Raw genomic sequence first — 18216 nt, forward strand, 5'->3', positions numbered from 1 at the left:
CGCTGTGACCGCCGGCTGCTGCGCTGTGACCGCCGGCTGCTGTTCTGTGACCGCCGGCTGCTGCGCTGTGACCGCCGGCTGCTGCGCTGTGACCGCCGGCTGCTGCTCTGTGACCGCCGGCTGCTGCTCTGTGACCGCCGGCTGCTGCTCTGTGACCGCCGGCTGCTGCTCTGTGACCGCCGGCTGCTGCTCTGTGACCGCCGGCTGCTGCGCTGTGACTGGCCGGAGATATCCGCCTAGCGAGGACAGAACATGTGGTCCCCGATCCGGCAGCATTACTGCCCTTTTTAAAGATGGCGGCTCATGCTGCATGACGTCATTACGAACGTTTGCCTACACCGACACGTGGGGCGTGGTTACAGGACGTAGGTTGTCTGAAGGGGGCGTGTTTTTCGTTGGACGGGGGCGTGGTCAGGGCGGGGTAAGCGCGCCCGTGCGTCTGATACCTTGCGAGCGCAGGCCCGCGGCAGAGGAGCCGTCAGTACGCGGTGATCTCCGGCTGCGGAAGACGTCTCCGGTAGGTACCGAGCCGAGCGTCCCGCCCTCCCCGGTGTATCAGCACAGACATCCGCCGCCTTCCTTCCATTACACGTCTGACAGCTGTCAGCTCAGGACTAATGTGTAGCCGGAGCATTAGCAGGCCCCTTCACCCCGCTGTCACGACATCCTGACCTGTATCGTGACAGCCACAGCCGGGCTCTGCGCGCCTCCTGACCCGTCATCGTGATCATCACAGACGTGAGATAGATATTGGGCGATTTTGGTCGTTGACCGTTGCTGGGGGATCTCATTCACCATCTGCCCATTATTATTCTTGTATTATTCTCCTCCCGCCCCCTGCCTGTCACCATCACTGACTGCACCGCTCATCTGCAACCTGTGGTTCCTGATAGGGGAACACTACAGCTCCCAGCATGCCACAACAACAGCTGCTGCTGTAGTGCTGGCAGGAGCATGCTGGGAGTTGTAGTTTTGCAACTGTACAAGGTCACAGCTGTTTATGGGCCTCAGCTGTTGCAAAACTACATCTCCGAGCATGCTCCAATAGCCCTGAGCTGCCATGGCATGCTGGGAGTTGTAGTTTCTCCCCATCTGAAGAGCCGCAGGTGGCAGATCACTGGTGTACCGGGTTATAGCTGTGTGGCTGTCACCAGCCAGACAGTCCTGATCTAGCAGGCGGCTGATGTACGGTGTGATCGCAGGCGCTCCTGATATTTTAAGGAGAATGCAGCTGAGATGTATATTGTGGGGCTCTGCGGGCAGCCGACGCGCTTGTGGCGGGGGCTCTGCGGGCAGCCGACGCGCTTGTGGCGGGGGCTCTGCGGGCAGCCGACGCGCTTGTGGCGGGGGCTCTGCGGGCAGCCGACGCGCTTGTGGCGGGGGCTCTGCGGGCAGCTGTCGCGCTTGTGGCGGGGGCTCTGCGGGCAGCTGTCGCGCTTGTGGCGGGGGCTCTGCGGGCAGCCGTCGCGCTTGTGGCGGGGGCTCTGCGGGCAGCTGTCGCGCTTGTGGCGGGGGCTCTGCGGGCAGCCGTCGCGCTTGTGGCGGGGGCTCTGCGGGCAGCCGTCGCGCTTGTGGCGGGGGCTCTGCGGGCAGCCGTCGCGCTTGTGGCGGGGGCTCTGCGGGCAGCCGTCGCGCTTGTGGCGGGGGCTCTGCGGGCAGCCGACGCGCTTGTGGCGGGGGCTCTGCGGGCAGCCGACGCTGAGGTGTGTGACATGAGGTTCTGCAGCAGCTGATATACTACACACTGCAGCTGCTGAAGAACCTCCACATGCCAGATGATTGGTTCATACTGGAGATGTCCTGTGAGAGCTATGCGCGACCGACTACAGGAGATCTGGGCTGTGCGCGAGGCTCCCCCCGCTGTGCGCTTGTGGCCAGAACGTGGCTCTTGTACAGGTGTTGTATCCCCTGATACAGGCTGATCTCCAGCAATAATTGGGGGTCCCTGACAGGCAGAGCAGGGGGGGCTGGAAATGTATCAGCTGCTGATATTTTGCTGTTCTCATTGTTGCAAAGTGTCCGATGATTACAAGGAAGTGATCCCGGACCCACATATCCTGCTGGCAGCCGCTGCCTGTAAGAGGGCGATTCACTCTAAGCCAGCAGAGATCTAACAGGGTTGAATGTGCTAATTTAGCTGGATATCTTCTGCTTGTGCCTATTGCACCCCCTCCCATTTCTCCCTCTTCTCTCTATTCTGTGTGATGCTGATGGACGGATATATACAGTTGAAACCAGAAGTTTCCATACACTATATAAAAAGACACATCTGCATGTTTTTCTCAATATCTGACATGAAATCAGAATAAATCTTTCCAGTTTTAGGTCAATTAGGATTACCATAATTTTTAATATTTGCCAAGTGGCAGAATAATGAGAGAGATAATGTTTTAAGGCATTTTTATTACTTACTGCAGAGTCAAAAGTTTACATACACTAAGATTACTATGCATTTAAACAACCCTGGACTGCCCATATGATGTGTTTGGAAGCTTCTGAAAGTTGTTTTTTTTTACATCTGAGTTAGAGACACACCTGTGGATGTCTTTTAATGCACACCTGGAACACACTGCTCCTTTGTGTAGCATCATGGGAAAGTCTAAAGAAATCAGCCAAGATATCAGAAAGAGAATTGTGGACTTGCGCAAGCCTGGCTCATCCTTGGGCACAATTTCAAGATACCTGTATGTGCCTCGTTCATCTGTACAAACAATTATATGCAAGTACAAACAAGATGGGAATGTCCAGCCATCATACCGCTCAGGAAGGAGACGGGTTCTGTGCCCCAGAGATGAACGTGCTTTGGTCCGACATGTGCATATCAACCCAAGGACAAAAGCAAAAGACCTTGTGAAGATGATTGCGGAAGCTGGTAAGATCGTGTCAATATCCACAGTGAAACGAGTACTGTATCTACATGGGCTGAAAGGCCACTCTGCCAGGAAGAAGCCATTACTCTAAAGGAAACATAAAAAAGCCAGATTAATGTTTGCAAGTGCACACAGGAACAGAGAGCTTAATTTTTGGAGACATGTTCTGTGGTCTAATGAAACTAAAATTGAACTTTTTGGGCATAATGACCATCATTACGTTTGGAGGAAAAAGGAAGAAGCTTGGAAGCCTAAAAACACCATCCCAACTGTGAAACATGAGGGTGGCAGCATCATGCTGTGGGGTTGTTTTGCTGCAGGAGGGACTGGTGCCCTTCACAAAATAGATGGCATCATGAGAAAAGAAGATTGTGGCAATACTGAAGCAACATCTCAAGACATCAGCCAGGAAGTTAAAGCTTGGGCGGAAATGGGTCTTCCAAATGGACAACTACCCAAAGCATACTGCCAAAAATGGTGGTAAAGTGGCTGAAGGATAACAAAGTCAATGTTTTGGAGTGGCCCTCACAAAGCCCTGATCTCAATCCTATTGAAAATTTATGGGCAAAGCTGAAAAGGCTGTGAGCAAGGCGACCTACAAACCTGGATCAGTTATACCAGTTTTGTCAGGAGGAATGGGCCCAAATTTCGACCAACTATTGTGAGAAGCTTGTGGAAGGATATCCCAAATATTTGACTCAGTTTAAGGGCAATGGTACAAAATACTAATGAAATGTATGTAAACTTTTGACTTTGCAGTAAGTAATAAAAATGCCTTAAAACATTCTCTCTCTCATTATTCTGCCATTTGGCAAATATTAAAAATGATGGTAATCCTAATTGACCTAAAACGGGAAGGGTTTATTCTGATTTCATGTCAGATATTGAGATAAACATGCAGATGTGTCTTTATATATAGTGTATGTAAACTTCTGGTTTCACCTGTATATAATATTACTATTTTGTTCCCTTTAGTGTTCTTACAGCAGTGTGACTGACGTCTCGTTGTCTCCTTCAGGTCGTGTTTTCCCGTCTTGCAGAACCATGGCTTTCAGTAAAGGATATAGGATTTTCCACAAGCTGGACCCCCCTCCGTACAGCCTGATGGTTGAGGCTCGAAACAAGGAGGAATGTCTGATGTTCGAGTCCGGAGCGGTGGCCGTTCTCTGTGAGTCACCAGTCATAGATCATTGCAGATGCAGCAGAGTTTGTGGTTACATGCAATAGAGCAGAGTTGTGTGGTATCTCTGGTTTTACACAGGACTGCAGGTATGGATGAACACTTTGTTAGATGTGGAACTTGCCGTCCTGGAGATAAGGGGGTCTTGGATTCATTCATATGGTTCCTGCATCTCCAGGCTATTAGATCCTATAGTGCGATAAATGGACTGCAAATAACTTTATTTCTAAATTTACAATGTTTTAAAACACACACACACACACACACACACACACACACACACACACACACACACACACACACACACACACCAAAGTGCCAGCACTTCTCTGTAATTTGCTGTCAGGTGTTAGACCCAGAGACAGATTACAGAAATTGGAGGTAAAGTGGGGGCCAGTCCGGGTCTCGCAACAGGATACCGGGGGGCCAATCTTTGTATGTCTCTGCTGCTTTCTGTCTGACAACTGTACATGGTCATATCAGAGAGCTATTGGACAGTGACAGGCGCAGTGGTTGCTTAGATGGAAGGAAAAGGAAGTTCCAGCACCTATAATGCTGGCAGAATGCTGATGAAAATGGATGACAGTTCCTGGATACATTAGACTAGTGTGTGCATTAAAAGCAGATTTACCTTGTTGAGGATGAGGCCAGAAAGACGTCTGCGGGGTTAATGTTAATAAATCCAAGAAAAGGAAAGCAGATGAATCTTTATTGAAATCAATAAATAAAATAGAATCAATAAAAAAGGGGAAAGTGATGTCAGAGTAAAGCCTGGGCAGGTACAATATTTATAAGTAGATAGTGTAGATCACAGATAAGTACAAATACTCCGTGCCGGAACACAGGGACGTGTATAATGAGTCGCCCACAAAATATCTATGTATGTCTATGCACAATAATATCCAATAAAGCCATTTAGTGGGCACACTTCTCTTTAAGCAAGTTTATATACGTGATGCAGCCGCTGCTTTTACTCTTCAAGGCCGACAAAAGATATGCGCAACTGGGAATCCCACAAATATATATAAATAATATATATATAATAATATTTTATTTATTCAACACATGATCTAAACAAGCAACAGAAGCATATTAAAAAAACAATTAAAAGGACGCATGATTACAAAGCAGACTTCAATTGTAGCGTCATGGTAATACCGATACTAACACTGCTGATATCAAATGATTGTACATACAAAGAGCTCATAAACATGATATAGACACTATAATGGCTTCTTTCGTACAGTCAGGCCACCAGCTTGAACTTTGATCAGGGAAAGTTATCCTGTTGTACGGATAAGATGTTAAATACACCAAAATTAAAGTGCAAATGCATGTAAAGCTAATAATTAGTATACCTTAAATGCCAAGAACTAGTATCAAAAAGGCAAACTCGCCTATAGTACAAGCCATACGCTGAAGAAAAAGATGGTAAGCTTAGTGCAAAGAACAATAAAGGCAAATGCCATATAGAAAGGACCCATAATTCAAGAGATGCCAAAATGTATAAACATATGAACTTAAGTATCCATAGCGTGATGTCATACAGCACCTGCAGAATGATGGTAGGGAGGGTATTGGTAACCCCACGCGTATCGCTACAGCAAGTGTAGCTTCCTCAGGGGAAAAAGCACCAAGAGAGCCACAAAATCGCTAAACTCAACCTAAAATACATCCTCAAGGTTCACAAAATAGACGACACTCAGCCCCCATAGCCATCCAGTGTTATTACTGCTCTTGTGCTTTGCCAAACTTTGTACCTCTGACCTATTGTCTTATACCACTGAGCTTAAAGGGAATCAGTCACCCCCTGGCACTTATCTGACCTGTAATATGGGCCTACAGGTCATAGAAGTGTGAATCTATACTTACCTGTATGTCTCATATTAGAGGTCTTGTTGCTGTGAAATGTCTTTTTATTCCTACAAGTTTCTGATGCTTGCGGGCCAGGAGACGGGAAGAAATCCTGCCTCCTGTGGTAATTGTAATGTTTCCCCCCTCCCCTGCACGTCACAGTGCCCTGTGATGTGCAGGTGCAGCAGCCAAATCCTGGCACTGTGACATGCAGGGGAGGGGGGAAGCATTATAATTCACACAGAAGGCAGGGATTTCTTCCCATCCCCCGGCCTGCAAGCATCAGAAACTTGTAGGAATAAAAAGACATTTCACAGCAACAAGACCTCTAATATGAGGCATACAGGTAGGTATAGATTTACATTTCTGTCACCTGTAGGCCCATATTAGAGGTCTGATAAGTCCCAGGGGGTGACCGATTCCCTTTAATATTAGGCTGATACTTCTGTTATGTTAACGATCAATTTGTCTCATTATCATCACAGGCATTATGGAATGACTGATCACACCTCTATATACAGTAAATAACACAGGATCCACCATTCACTATAGATATCACAGCTCATCTCCTCCTCCTGTACAATGACTGATCACACCTCTATATACAGTAGATAACACAGGATCCACCATTTACAATAGGCGGTGTCACAGCTCACCTCCTCCCCCTTGTGAACAATAACCTCTGCACATATCACAGAGCATGCCCACAACACTCTCCCATAGAAGTGAATGGGTCCTCTCTGGCCTGTTGCTCTCTATGTAGCTGCAGTTGTACAGATGTGACACGTTGATCAGTTTTCTCCGATTGTTCCTGTTCCGGTGAATTATTACTGACACTTTCCCGTCCGCTGACGTTTTCTTTCTCTGCTTGGTGTGGACAGGACATTACACAATCGCCCTTCGCTGAATGATCATATGTCTGTGACTTTCCACAGAAACCTCTTACAGAGGACTGAAGTGCTGTGGGGTCTCCGATTCCTGCAGTAGATGTACGCTGGCGGCTGTCCTCCTCCTCCTGTGTCACTATGACAAGGTGGAGGTTTCTTTCCTATGTATACACACTGGCTGTTATATAATGCGAGACTCTTATAAAAAAAAATAATCCTCTCCGTTCTCAAGAGCAGGGCTGTGTTTTAATAATTTTTTACAGCTGGTTGCCAAGTTTACCGGCCACCGCTGCAGGAGATCAGAGGTAGCCGGTCTCCTTGGATGCAGTCGCACTCTTTGCCTTCAGGGTTCTCTGCTTGACGCAATGGAGAGTTTACAGTTCGGACCATTGGCTCCACCATCATCAGAAGCGCACCCAGTCCCAGCTAGGGAGAGGCTGGGGAGAAGTGCGCTCTTGAAGCACCATTTTGCTGGGACCCTCCTAACCAATACCAAGAGTGGGGTTCTGTGAATGAAGCAGTGGTGCAGACAGACCTCCAGCGATCGGATTGAATAAGCTTATAAATGATGCCGAACTTCAGAGCACATTAGTAATAGATGTATAGTTATATTTTAGTCAGTTTCCAACCCCTTACATTAGACTGGCTGCTTGCAATTCTATTTTCTCTCTGTAGTGGCCGCTGCGCAGGGAATATGCACCAGCTTGGAAGCCTGATCGGTGACGATCCCCTGATCGCTGTGATGGAACAAGAACTAGTCCCATTTGTCATGTACCGTGTGGACTTTAACCCTAGGAAATGTACACAGATGTGTTCAGACTTTCCAGGAACCTTATTGAGAATGACACGAACACCTGCCCCCAGAGCAGCGCTCGGCTCGGGCTGCTCTATACGGTGTATATGTTATTAGTGGGTATACACAAGGACCAGGGTTACGTCTCCTGTCGGCACTTACAATAATATTTCCATTGTAGGGATTAGCTGGTGACATATTCATGCCAGTCCTTACACGCACAGCAGCCTGGGGCTGGGGGGGGGGTGGCACAACAGCCTGGGGGGGGGGGCGGCACAGCAGCTGGGGGGGTGGCACAGCAGCCTGGGGCTGGGGGGGGGGGGGCGGCACAGCAGCGTCACCGGGAGCAGTGTCACAGAATCAATGTTGGACCTGGGGAGGGGGAGTAAAGTCAGGTTTATAAAAAAAAATTTTTTTTTGCAAACAGACTGCAGTCAGGGGACTGGGATTTACTGAAACTGGATTCTCCCTCCCCCATGTAAAGATCGGTATCATTAAAGGGAACGAAGCACAGTTGCAATACCACAAACAATCTGTAGACTTAATGTCACTTTTTTTCATGTATTTCTAATGATATAACAGCCCTTTTAAGACTCTTCTTTGGCTGGCAGATATTCCCCCCCCCCCCCCCCCAAGAAAAAAAGCCTCTGCCAGACCCATCTGGCTGCATCTTTCCACCTCGCTGTGCACAGAGGATCAGACATGTTGAAATCTAACATGCCTGATCCTTCTTTTGAATCCAACCATCTGCTGGTTGTGGGGAAAGGTTCGCTGGTTCGGACTATGTCCATCCAGCACAGATCGTCCACTTCTCGGCTCATGTCCATGATGGCGGGGACTATAATAATATAATTATAAACTATAAGCTATAATCATTAAGATGATGAGGAGTCGGCACACCTACACGGAGGGAAGTGAGTGGGAGGAAGCTCATTGAGCAGAGAGGCAATCACTTGTGGATATGGATCTTACTAATAGAAATAATTATTATTGCCTCCCGGAGACCCTCCATGGGAAGTGCATAACTATGCAGAGTGCCAGCTCCTCCAGAGCTGCGCTCGCCTGCTTTATATAAGATTATGTGCAGCCTGAGGCCAGGTGCAGAGCGCTCACCGCCATAATGGCTCGTAATAATGTAATGTGCTGTAATCACTCTGCAATTACTCATCATATCCAGCCGTTTCTACTGGAGACTTATTTACTGTACAGAATGGGAAAGGAGATCAGACCGCCAAACCCTCTCCCCCCGTCCACACAACCGCAGTGCTGACGCCCGGAAAATGCTGCCACAATGGAAAAAGCTTTGCCTCGGATATCCATTGGCGTGGAAGCGCAAACTCAACCTTCAGCCGAGCTTCATTGTATACTCCATACAGGGAAGGGAATAAGCGGCTGCCAAACGTCTGATCCTGCAGGAATAAAGGATCTTGCATATTACCATCCAACATGCCTGATCTTTATTTTTTGTCAATATCTGTCAATATCTTGTGTTATGAGAAATGTAGTGTAGGATCCATATCTAAATCAGGCTGGAAGTGCAGTAGGGGTGTGTCAGTAGAAGCAGCTCAAGTTCATGACACGCCCTTAGTGCGCTTTTAACCTGATTTGCATACGGCTTCTACACTAATTTTTCATATCTGGCTCATTGGATCACCACAAAAAAAAATAATAATAATGTGTTTTGGAGGAGAAGCACCTATACAAGCATACCAGTACTTCCATATGTAAAAACATGCTGATAGGTTCACTTTAATCACCACTGATTTATATAAAAACAACAAAAAACAAATTTTATTTTCCTCACTTAGGCTATGTTCACACGTTGCATTTTTGCTGCAAGCTAAAATCTACTTTTTACAGTACCAACAAAAACGAGATTTCAGAAATCTTATGCCTACACTTTTTTTTTTTCTCTGACTGAATTGAAAAACTGGTTTTTTTTTGTTTTTGTTTTGATTTTTACCCATAGAAAGCAATGAGTAAATGCAAAAATGTTGCCATCCGTTTTTGCAGCGTTTTTGGTGAGGAAAAAATTCAGGTACAGGAAGATGTGAAATCCATTTAGTTTTGTAATCCCCCCCCAAGTTTGAACCATAATGTCTTGGCATCCGTGGTCATGGTTGTTAGTATTAGTACAGTTTAATTAAATTAGTGATATGTGTGAAAGTAAGCAAAGCCCAACCAACTCCATGCCCTACCAATGTGTGAAAGTAAACCGTGCCCTACCAACTCAATGCTCTGCCAATGTCTTAGGTAAACTATTCCTGACCAATTCACCTTTTCCCCCGCTGTTTTTACATTTGCAATTGTGTATTTTTTCATGAGCTTTTTTTGTTCAGAATAGTGACTATTTTTTTCAGACATGAAAAATTTATTCCACTAAATAATTTGATCAAATTGTCCTTTTTTTTCAAATAGTTTTACAGTTTCACATACGTCTTGCATTGGTGGCTTGTATTGTTCATGCTTGCATGGTAGAAGCAAAGCTGAACTTTGGGATCCTGAAAAATGTACCGAAACTTCCCATCAAAACCTGCTTTTTGTCTGTCTGCAGCGTTTCTACTGCCAAGAGATCAGGTTTTGGCTACAGCAAAAAAGCAACGTGTGAATATAGCCTTATGCAGCCCTTTGCAGACACCATTGCTGTCCCCATCGGGGCTCACAATCTTCAAACTTCTATTTTCTGTTTTTTTTGTGTGTTTTTTATACTTTTGCAAACTTTTCACTTTCTTTGAGTTCCCCTAGGGAACTTGTACCTGCGATTGTTTGATAGCTTGTATTACATTTGTGCACACTGACATTGAGCCTCTTAAATGCTGCTGTCAGTGACTGACGGAGGTATTTATTTATCAGCTGCCTCTGATCGCTGCTGTCAGGGGCAGGTGCCGCCTGCAGTCTGCACCTGCTCTGTATGAAGGGGCACCGGCTCCCGAGCTCGACCCGTACACCCGCACCCACTCCATTGCATAAAAGAAGGCAGTAACTGGTTGAATGGGTTGTCTGACCACAACGTTTTCAGGAGAGGTAATAAGTTGCTGATTTCTGGGGGTCCCATCAATCACTAGAACGAGGGCCCTGTGTCCCTTGTTTGAATGAAAAGATGGCAGAGTATGAGTTTGGTCACCTTTGTCATCTTCACATACAATGAATGGAGAACAAAGGACCCCGGTGGTCAAGATGTTCCATCTATCCCATTAGAAACAATGGGATTAATTAATCCTGTCCAATATACAAGCAGTGTAAAGATGCACAGAATGTATCACCGGGGCTCCTATCATTTCTGGTCAGGAGTATGGAGTCGCACATGGAATAGGTCCTCCAGATTCATTAAGTGACGTGTGCCTTTTAATAAATTGGGCGCATCATACTCCAGTGTATGCTCCAACGGTCTTAAAATTTGGTCCCTATGTATATGGGATGTAAGGTATAGATGCCAGTTTTTTTTTTTCAGTTTGCTTGTAAATGTACTCCAATATTTCCAGTTAAAAATATGATGTCTCAGTTCACACAGGCACGATAAGGGAGCACATTGGGCGCCTATTGGTCCATAAAACAGCCTTAAAGAGGACCTGTCACTTGCCATAAATGTGTAATTTTTATTTATTTTTTTACCTGGTAAAAATCCCACTGTTCTCCTGAATCCGGCGATGTTTTTCTTTTGTTCCTGCTCCTCTCCGTTCCTGACATATGGTGCTTTCTTTCCTGTATGTAAATATAGTTGTTGTTTTTTTTGCCAGTTGGGCGTGGCCATTCTATATTGGCACCTTGAGGATGACACACCTAGTTGGCTAACAAGACTAAATTTATATACAGAGAAGAGGGGCCATATCTCCGAAACGGAGAGACTCATGAACAGAAGAAAGACATCGCCGGATTCAGGGGAACAGCGGCATTTACATATTTATGGCAAATGACTGGACCTCTTTAAAGATACTCCATATAGCACTCAACAGGGCCTGTGCATTGTAATATTGTCACATACAGTGGCATGTAAAAGTTCGGGCATCCCTGATCAAAATTACTGTTGTGAACAGTTAAACAAGTTGAAGGCGAAATGATCTCTGAAAGGCCTGAAGTTACAGATGACACATTTCCATTGTATTTTAGGCAAAAACAAAATATATATTTTCATCTTTTACATTTTAAAAACTGCAAAAAGGGAAATGGTCCAATGCAAAAGTTTGGACACCCTTGGAGATTTGTGTGCTCAGATAGCAAAGCGTTTTCAAGTTGCCCTTTCCTCAGTTTGAAATGTAATTAAGAAATGACAGTTACCAGGAACAGTGGAGGTCAAGATAAGGTTTGGAAGGCCAAGCAAAATTTGAGTGATAGCTGCTCATAGGATTGTTAGAGAGGCAAATCAGAACCCCTTCTTGACTGCAAAAGACCTTCAGAAAGATTTTGCAGACTCTGGAGTTGTGGTACATTGTTCTACTGTTCAGAGACACCTGCACAAATATGGCCTTCATGGAAGAGTCATCAGAAGAAAACCTCTCCTGCGTCCTCACCATAAACTTCAGCGTCAGAAGTCTGCTAAAGAACATCTACACAAGCTTGATGTGTTTTCGAAACAAGTACTGTGGACGAGGAGGTTAAAATAGAACTCTATGGCCACAATGATCACAGGTATGTGTGGAGAAAAAAAGGGCACAGGATTTCAGGAAAAGAACATCTCACCAACCATTAAGCATGGGGGTGGATCAATCATTCTTTGAGGTTGTGTTGCAGGCAGTGGCACGGGGAATATTTCACGGGTAGAGGAAAGAATGGATTCAATGAAATTTCAACAAATTCTTGATGCAAACATAACACCATCTGTAAATAAGCTGGAGTTGAAAAGAGGATGGCTTCTACAAATGGATAATGGTCCTAAACACACATCACAATCCACAATAGACTACCTCAAAAGGTGCAAGCTGAAGGTTTTACAATGCCCCTCACAGTCCCCTGATCTGAACATCATTGAAAATCGAGCATGCACGACGACCCAGGAATCTCACAGAACTGGAGGAATTCTCCAAGGAAGAATGGATGAAAATCCTTCAAACAAGAATTGAAAGACTCTTGGCTGGCTACAAAAAGCGTCCGGCTTGTCCTGTCCTGCATTATGGAGCCGCTGTATACGTGATATCTGCTCCGAGAATCACAGATCGTTGTACATCACCACTCAGGAGCAGATGGCGGAGAAGCAATGCCAGGCGCTGTATACCCACCCAGCGAGCTGCACTGTCTGCTGATCACCCGCCTGCACAGTCTCTGCTGCCAGTCTCTGCGTCATGTACTCTTGTCATCCCCAGACGGATACTGCGGGAATATTCCCCCTTGATATGTTGCTGGCCACAACATCACATGTGAACCACAACTAAGAGCATGTCCTGACAGCACGCTGCTATATTGTAAAGCATCATGCTATGGAAAACTTAGGGTACATTCTCTCTGCAGACTTTTTTTTTTTTTTTGTCGCCATTCTCTGTGTTCTTCGTGCAAAAAACACTTCAATAAATGACATGTGGCCTTTTGAAGAGGCTTTAAAATCCACAGCTGTCTGGACGGTCGCGCAGGTTCCCATCTGACATAATTGCAGGCTCTTTTCTCATTTGGATTTTGCAGGAGAAAACTCTGTGCCCCAAAGCCATCTTTTTATAGATTTATACAGAAAAAAACTGCTATGTAATGAATTCTTCTGCAAGTTTCTTATTTTCTTTGGGTTTCAGTTCCTTGTTTTTCTGTGATTTCTTTTTGCTGTTAGTGAATGGAAATATTACTATTTACAGGAAAAAGAAGAAAAAAACTTTTCCTGATCAGGTTGCACAGATGCGGGACTTGTTTGATTTGGGAATAACCCTATACATTTGTGAAATCACAAATCATCAAATGCCTCTTGGAGGGGGTCACATATATACAAAAGGGAGTCACATACACCGCGTGCAGAATTATTAGGCAAATGCGTATTTTGATCACATGATACTTCTTATACATGTCGTCCTACTCCAAGCTGCATAGGCTTGAGAGCCAACTACCAATTAAGTAAATCTGGTGATGTGCATCTCTGTAATGAGGAGGGGTGTTGACTAATGACATCAACACCCTATATAAGGTGTGCTTAATTATTAGGCAACTTCCTTTCCTTTGGCAAAATGGGTCAGAAGAGAGATTTGACGGGCTCTGAAAAGTCCAAAATTGTGAGATGTCTTGCAGAGGGATGCAGCAGTCTCGAACTTTCCAAACTTTTGAAGCTTCATCACCGAACAATCAAGCGTTTCATGGCAAATAGCCAACAGGATCGCAAGAAGCATGTTGGCCAAAAAAGGTGCAAAATAACTGCCCATGAATTGAGGAAAATCAAGCGTGAAGCTGCCAAGATGCCATTCGCCACCAGTTTTGCCATATTTCAGAGCTGCAACATTACTGGAGTATCAAAAAGCACAAGGTGTGCGATACTCAGGGACATGGCCAAGGTATGGAAGGCTGAAAAACGACCACCTTTGAACAAGAAACATAAGATAAAACGTCAAGAATGGGTCAAGAAATATCTTAAGACTGATTTTTCAAAGGTTTTATGGACTGATGAAATGAGAGTGACTCTTGATGGGCCAGATGGATGGGCCAGAGGCTGGATCAGTAAAGGGCAGAGAGCTCCACTCCGACTCAGACGCCAGCAAGGTGGAGGTGGGGTACTGGTATGGGCTGGTATCATCAAAGATGAACTTGTGGGACCTTTTCGGGTTGAGGATGGAGTGAAGCTCAACTCCCAGACCTACTGCCTGTCTCTGGAAGACAACTTCTTCAAGCAGTGGTACAGGAAGAAGTCGGTATCGTTCAAGAAAAACATGATTTTCATGCAGAACAATGCTCCATCACTTGCATCCAACTACTGCACAGCGTGGCTGGCTAGTAAAGGTCTAAAACAAGAAAAAATAATGACATGGCCCCCTTGTTCACCTGATCTGAACCCCATAGAGAACCTGTGGTCCATCATAAAATGTGAGTTCTACAGGGAGGGAAAACAGTACACCTCTCGGACAGTGTCTGGGAGGCTGTGATGGCTGCTGCACGCAATGTTGATCGAAAACAGATCAAGCAACTGAGAGAATCTATGGATGGAAGGCTGTTGAGTGTTATCATAAAGAAAGGTGGCTATATTGATCACTAATTTTTTTGTTTTTGCATGTCATAAATGTTTATTTCTACATTTTGTGCACTGATATTGGTTTACCTGGTGAAAATAAACATGTGAGATGGGATATTTGGTTTTTATTAAGTTGCCTAATAATTCTGCACAGTAATAGTTACCTGCACAAACAGATATCCTCCTAAGATAGCCTAATCTAGAAAAACCCCACTCCAACTTCCAAAAATATTAAGCTTGGATATTTGAGTCTTTTGGGTTGATTGAGAACATAGTTGTTGATCAATAATAAAAAATAATCCTCTAAAATATAACTTGCCTAATAATTCTGCACGCAGTGTACAGTGCATTGTGAAAGTATTTGGCCCCCTTGAACTTTTCTACCTTTTGCCACATTTCTTGCTTCAAACATAAAGATATCAAATTCTAATTTTTTTGAGGGGGAGAATCAACAAGTGGGACACAATCGTGAAGTGGAACAAAATTTATTGGATATTTTTAAACTTTTTTAACAAATTAAAAACTGAAAAGTGGGGCGTGGAATATTATTCGGCCCCCTTGAGTTAATATTTTGTAGCGCCACCTTTTGCTGCGATTATAGCGGAAAGTTGCTTGGGGTATGTCTCTATCAGTTTTGCACATCGAGAGGCTGAAATTCTTGCCCATTCTTCCTTGCAAAACAGCTCGAGCTCATTGAGGTTGGATGGAGGGCGTTTGTGAACAGTCGTTTTCAGCTCTTTCCACAGATTCTCGATTTGGATTCAGGTCTGGACTTTTATTTGGCCATTGTAACATCTGGATACGTTTATTTTTGAACCATTCCATTGTAGATTTTGCTTTAAGTTTGGGATCATTGTCTTGTTGGAAGATAAATCTCCGTCCCAGTCTCAGGTCTTTTGCAAACTCCAACAGGTTTTCTTCCAGAAAGGTCCTGTATTTGGCTCCGTCCATCTTCCCATCAATTTTAACCATCTTCCCTGTCCCTGTTGAAGAAAAGCAGGCCCAAACCATGATGCTGCCACCACCCTGTTTGACAGTGGGGATGGTGTTTTGAGGGTGATGAGCTGTGTTGCTTTTACGCTAAACATATTGTTTTGCATTGTGGCCAAAAAGTTCGATTTTTGTTTCATCTGACCAGAGCACCTTATTCCACATGTTTGGTGTGTCTCCCAGGTGGCTTGTGGCAAACTTCAAACGAGTCTTTTTATGGATATCTTTGAGAAATGGCTTTTATCTTGCCACTCTTCCATAAAGGCCAGATTTGTGCAGTGTACGACTGATTGTTGTCCTATGAGCAGACTCTCCCACCTCAGCTGTAGATCTCTGCAGTTCATCCAGAGTGATCATGGGCCTCTTGGCTGCATCTCTGATCAGTCTTCTCCTTGTTCGAGATGAAAGTTTAGAGGGACGGCCGGGTCTTGGTAGATTTGCAGTGGTCTGATACTCCTTCCATTTCAATATGATCGCTTGCACAGTGCTCCTTGAGATGTTTAAAACTTGGGAAATCTTTTTGTATCCAAATCCGGCTTTAAACTTCGCCACAACAGTATCTCGGACCTGCCTGGTGTGTTCCTTGGTCTTCATGATGCTCTCTGCACTTGAAACAGAACCCTAAGGCTGCGTGCCCACGTTGTGGATTACAAGCGTTTTTTATGCGGAATTTCCGCAGCGGAAACGCTTGTAAAACGCTTGGTAAGCCGCACCCCATGGTCCCCAATGAGAATCCGCAAGTTCTATGCCCGCAGTTTATGCTGCGTTCAAAAATCCGCAGTATGTTCATTAATTTTGCGTTTCTGCATGGGGAATTGCCTTATTTAATGCATGAAAAAACGCAAGGCAATTCCGCATGTCAAAAACGCGCGATAAACGCTTGCGGAATTCCGCATGCGTTTTTCCGGGAGAGGACATGCGGAAATGAAGCAGAAATTTTCTGCTTCATTTCCGCAACGTGGGCACATAGCCTTAGGCTATCACAGAGCAGGTGCATTTATATGAGACTTGATTACACACAGGTGGATTCTAGTTATCATTACCAGTCATTTAGGACAACATTGGATCATTCAGAGATCCTCACTGAACTTCTGCACTGAAAGTAAAGGGGCCGAATAATATTGCACGCCTCACTTTTCAGTTTTTAATTTGTTAAAGTTTAAAATATCCAATAAATTTGTTCCACTTCACGACTGTGTCCCACTTGTTGTTGATTCTTCCCAAAAAAATTAGAATTTTATATCTTTGTTTGAAGCCAGAAATGTGGCAAAAAGTAGAAAGTTCAAGGGGGCCAAATACTTTCCCAATGCACTGTATATATGAAAGGGACGCCAGTGGAGATCTCCGTGGCCGTCTCGCCTCCGTCATGCAGCTCCCAAGGGCAATCTGCTGATCTGGAAAGGGTTTTCCATTCGCTGACTGCAAGTACTAGTAATTGAAATACACAAATGGTAGAAAATTGCATAAATATCAATTCCTTAATGTCAGGGCAGATTCTGATCTGCAAGCAAAGATGTACACAAATGAGAGGTCATGTTGCTTCCTGCAGGACCTGTTCTGACACAGCCCGACTATTTGGTTGCTATTTCTTCTTTACATAAGTGTGTACAAGCGATATCTTGGCATTGCTTCGCTTGCAGTCTTGGCTGCCGTTCGGCTTTTATAGAAAGAACTGATGAGACCCTCACTAAGTGATTCGTATGTAGCAGCAAGGTCGCGGTGTAATCCCATATAAATGGCGGCACAGGTCGGGGACCGATCACCGCGCTCTGCCTTTCCCTTGAGGGTTTTCTTCAGAGGTTCTCCATAAATCTTATGAATTCCTTAGGTACGCACAGCTGCCATGCACCTCGCCTTACGTCCGGGATTATTTATTCTGCGCCACATACTCAAGGTCATGTCAACTTTTTTTTGCCTTCTAGAATTGGCACCAGCCTGGGTGTGTAAATGCACTTATGGTAGTCGGATACAACTGTAAGCAGTCGCCTAGTTGGTGCAGATCTCTAAACTAAAATCCACAGCATTTCTGCATCTAAAATCCGCACTTATTTTTTTCTCCATAATTATTATTTTTTTTTTTTTTATTCAATTGCCAAAATGCAACCCAAAAAAAAATAAATGCCTGGCCCGTTTTTAACCTATAGATTTATGGTCCCCATTGAGATGATTGGGTAAGATTCATACCAAAAAAAGGTGCGTTTTCAGATCACGTATTGTCGTGCTGTGGATTTAAAAACCTCAATAAAATTTTCACGCTGATTCTTCACCCCACAAAAAAAAAAAAAAAAAATTGCAGAATGTGTAATGAGAGTTAAACCTCATCCAATTTACTGGTAATGTAACATGTAGTGGGTTTTATGTGCAGAAAATCTGCGCCAAATACTTGACCCAGCGTAAGGGGGGGGATTCACACACTGCAGATTTTTTTGCAGAAATTTCAGAGAAAATAAATATAAAAAAAATCTAGACTCTTAAATCTTCCCTGCCTTTTACTAATAAGAAAATATTAAAAT

At 44.6% G+C, this 18216-nt stretch overlaps 1 protein-coding gene across 7 annotated transcripts in view; it reads left to right on the plus strand.

Annotated features, from left to right (window-relative positions):
• Positions 1-385: 385 nt before the first annotated feature.
• The window catches only part of SYNJ1 (synaptojanin 1), an 81007-nt gene continuing 63176 nt past the window's right edge, over positions 386-18216 (plus strand). For all 7 annotated transcript variants that reach the window (XM_073668300.1, XM_073668304.1, XM_073668305.1 and 4 more), the window contains exons 1-2: positions 386-517; positions 3889-4038. In XM_073668300.1, coding sequence (XP_073524401.1) covers positions 3915-4038 — 124 coding nt within the window. In that variant the 5' untranslated portion in view covers positions 386-517; positions 3889-3914. The remainder of the gene's footprint in view (positions 518-3888; positions 4039-18216) is intronic.

Source organism: Phyllobates terribilis, unplaced genomic scaffold (assembly GCF_046119375.1).
Source record: "Phyllobates terribilis strain yellow unplaced genomic scaffold, ASM4611937v1 Scaffold_2__4_contigs__length_985480577, whole genome shotgun sequence".
Taxonomy (NCBI): Eukaryota; Metazoa; Chordata; class Amphibia; order Anura; family Dendrobatidae; genus Phyllobates; species Phyllobates terribilis.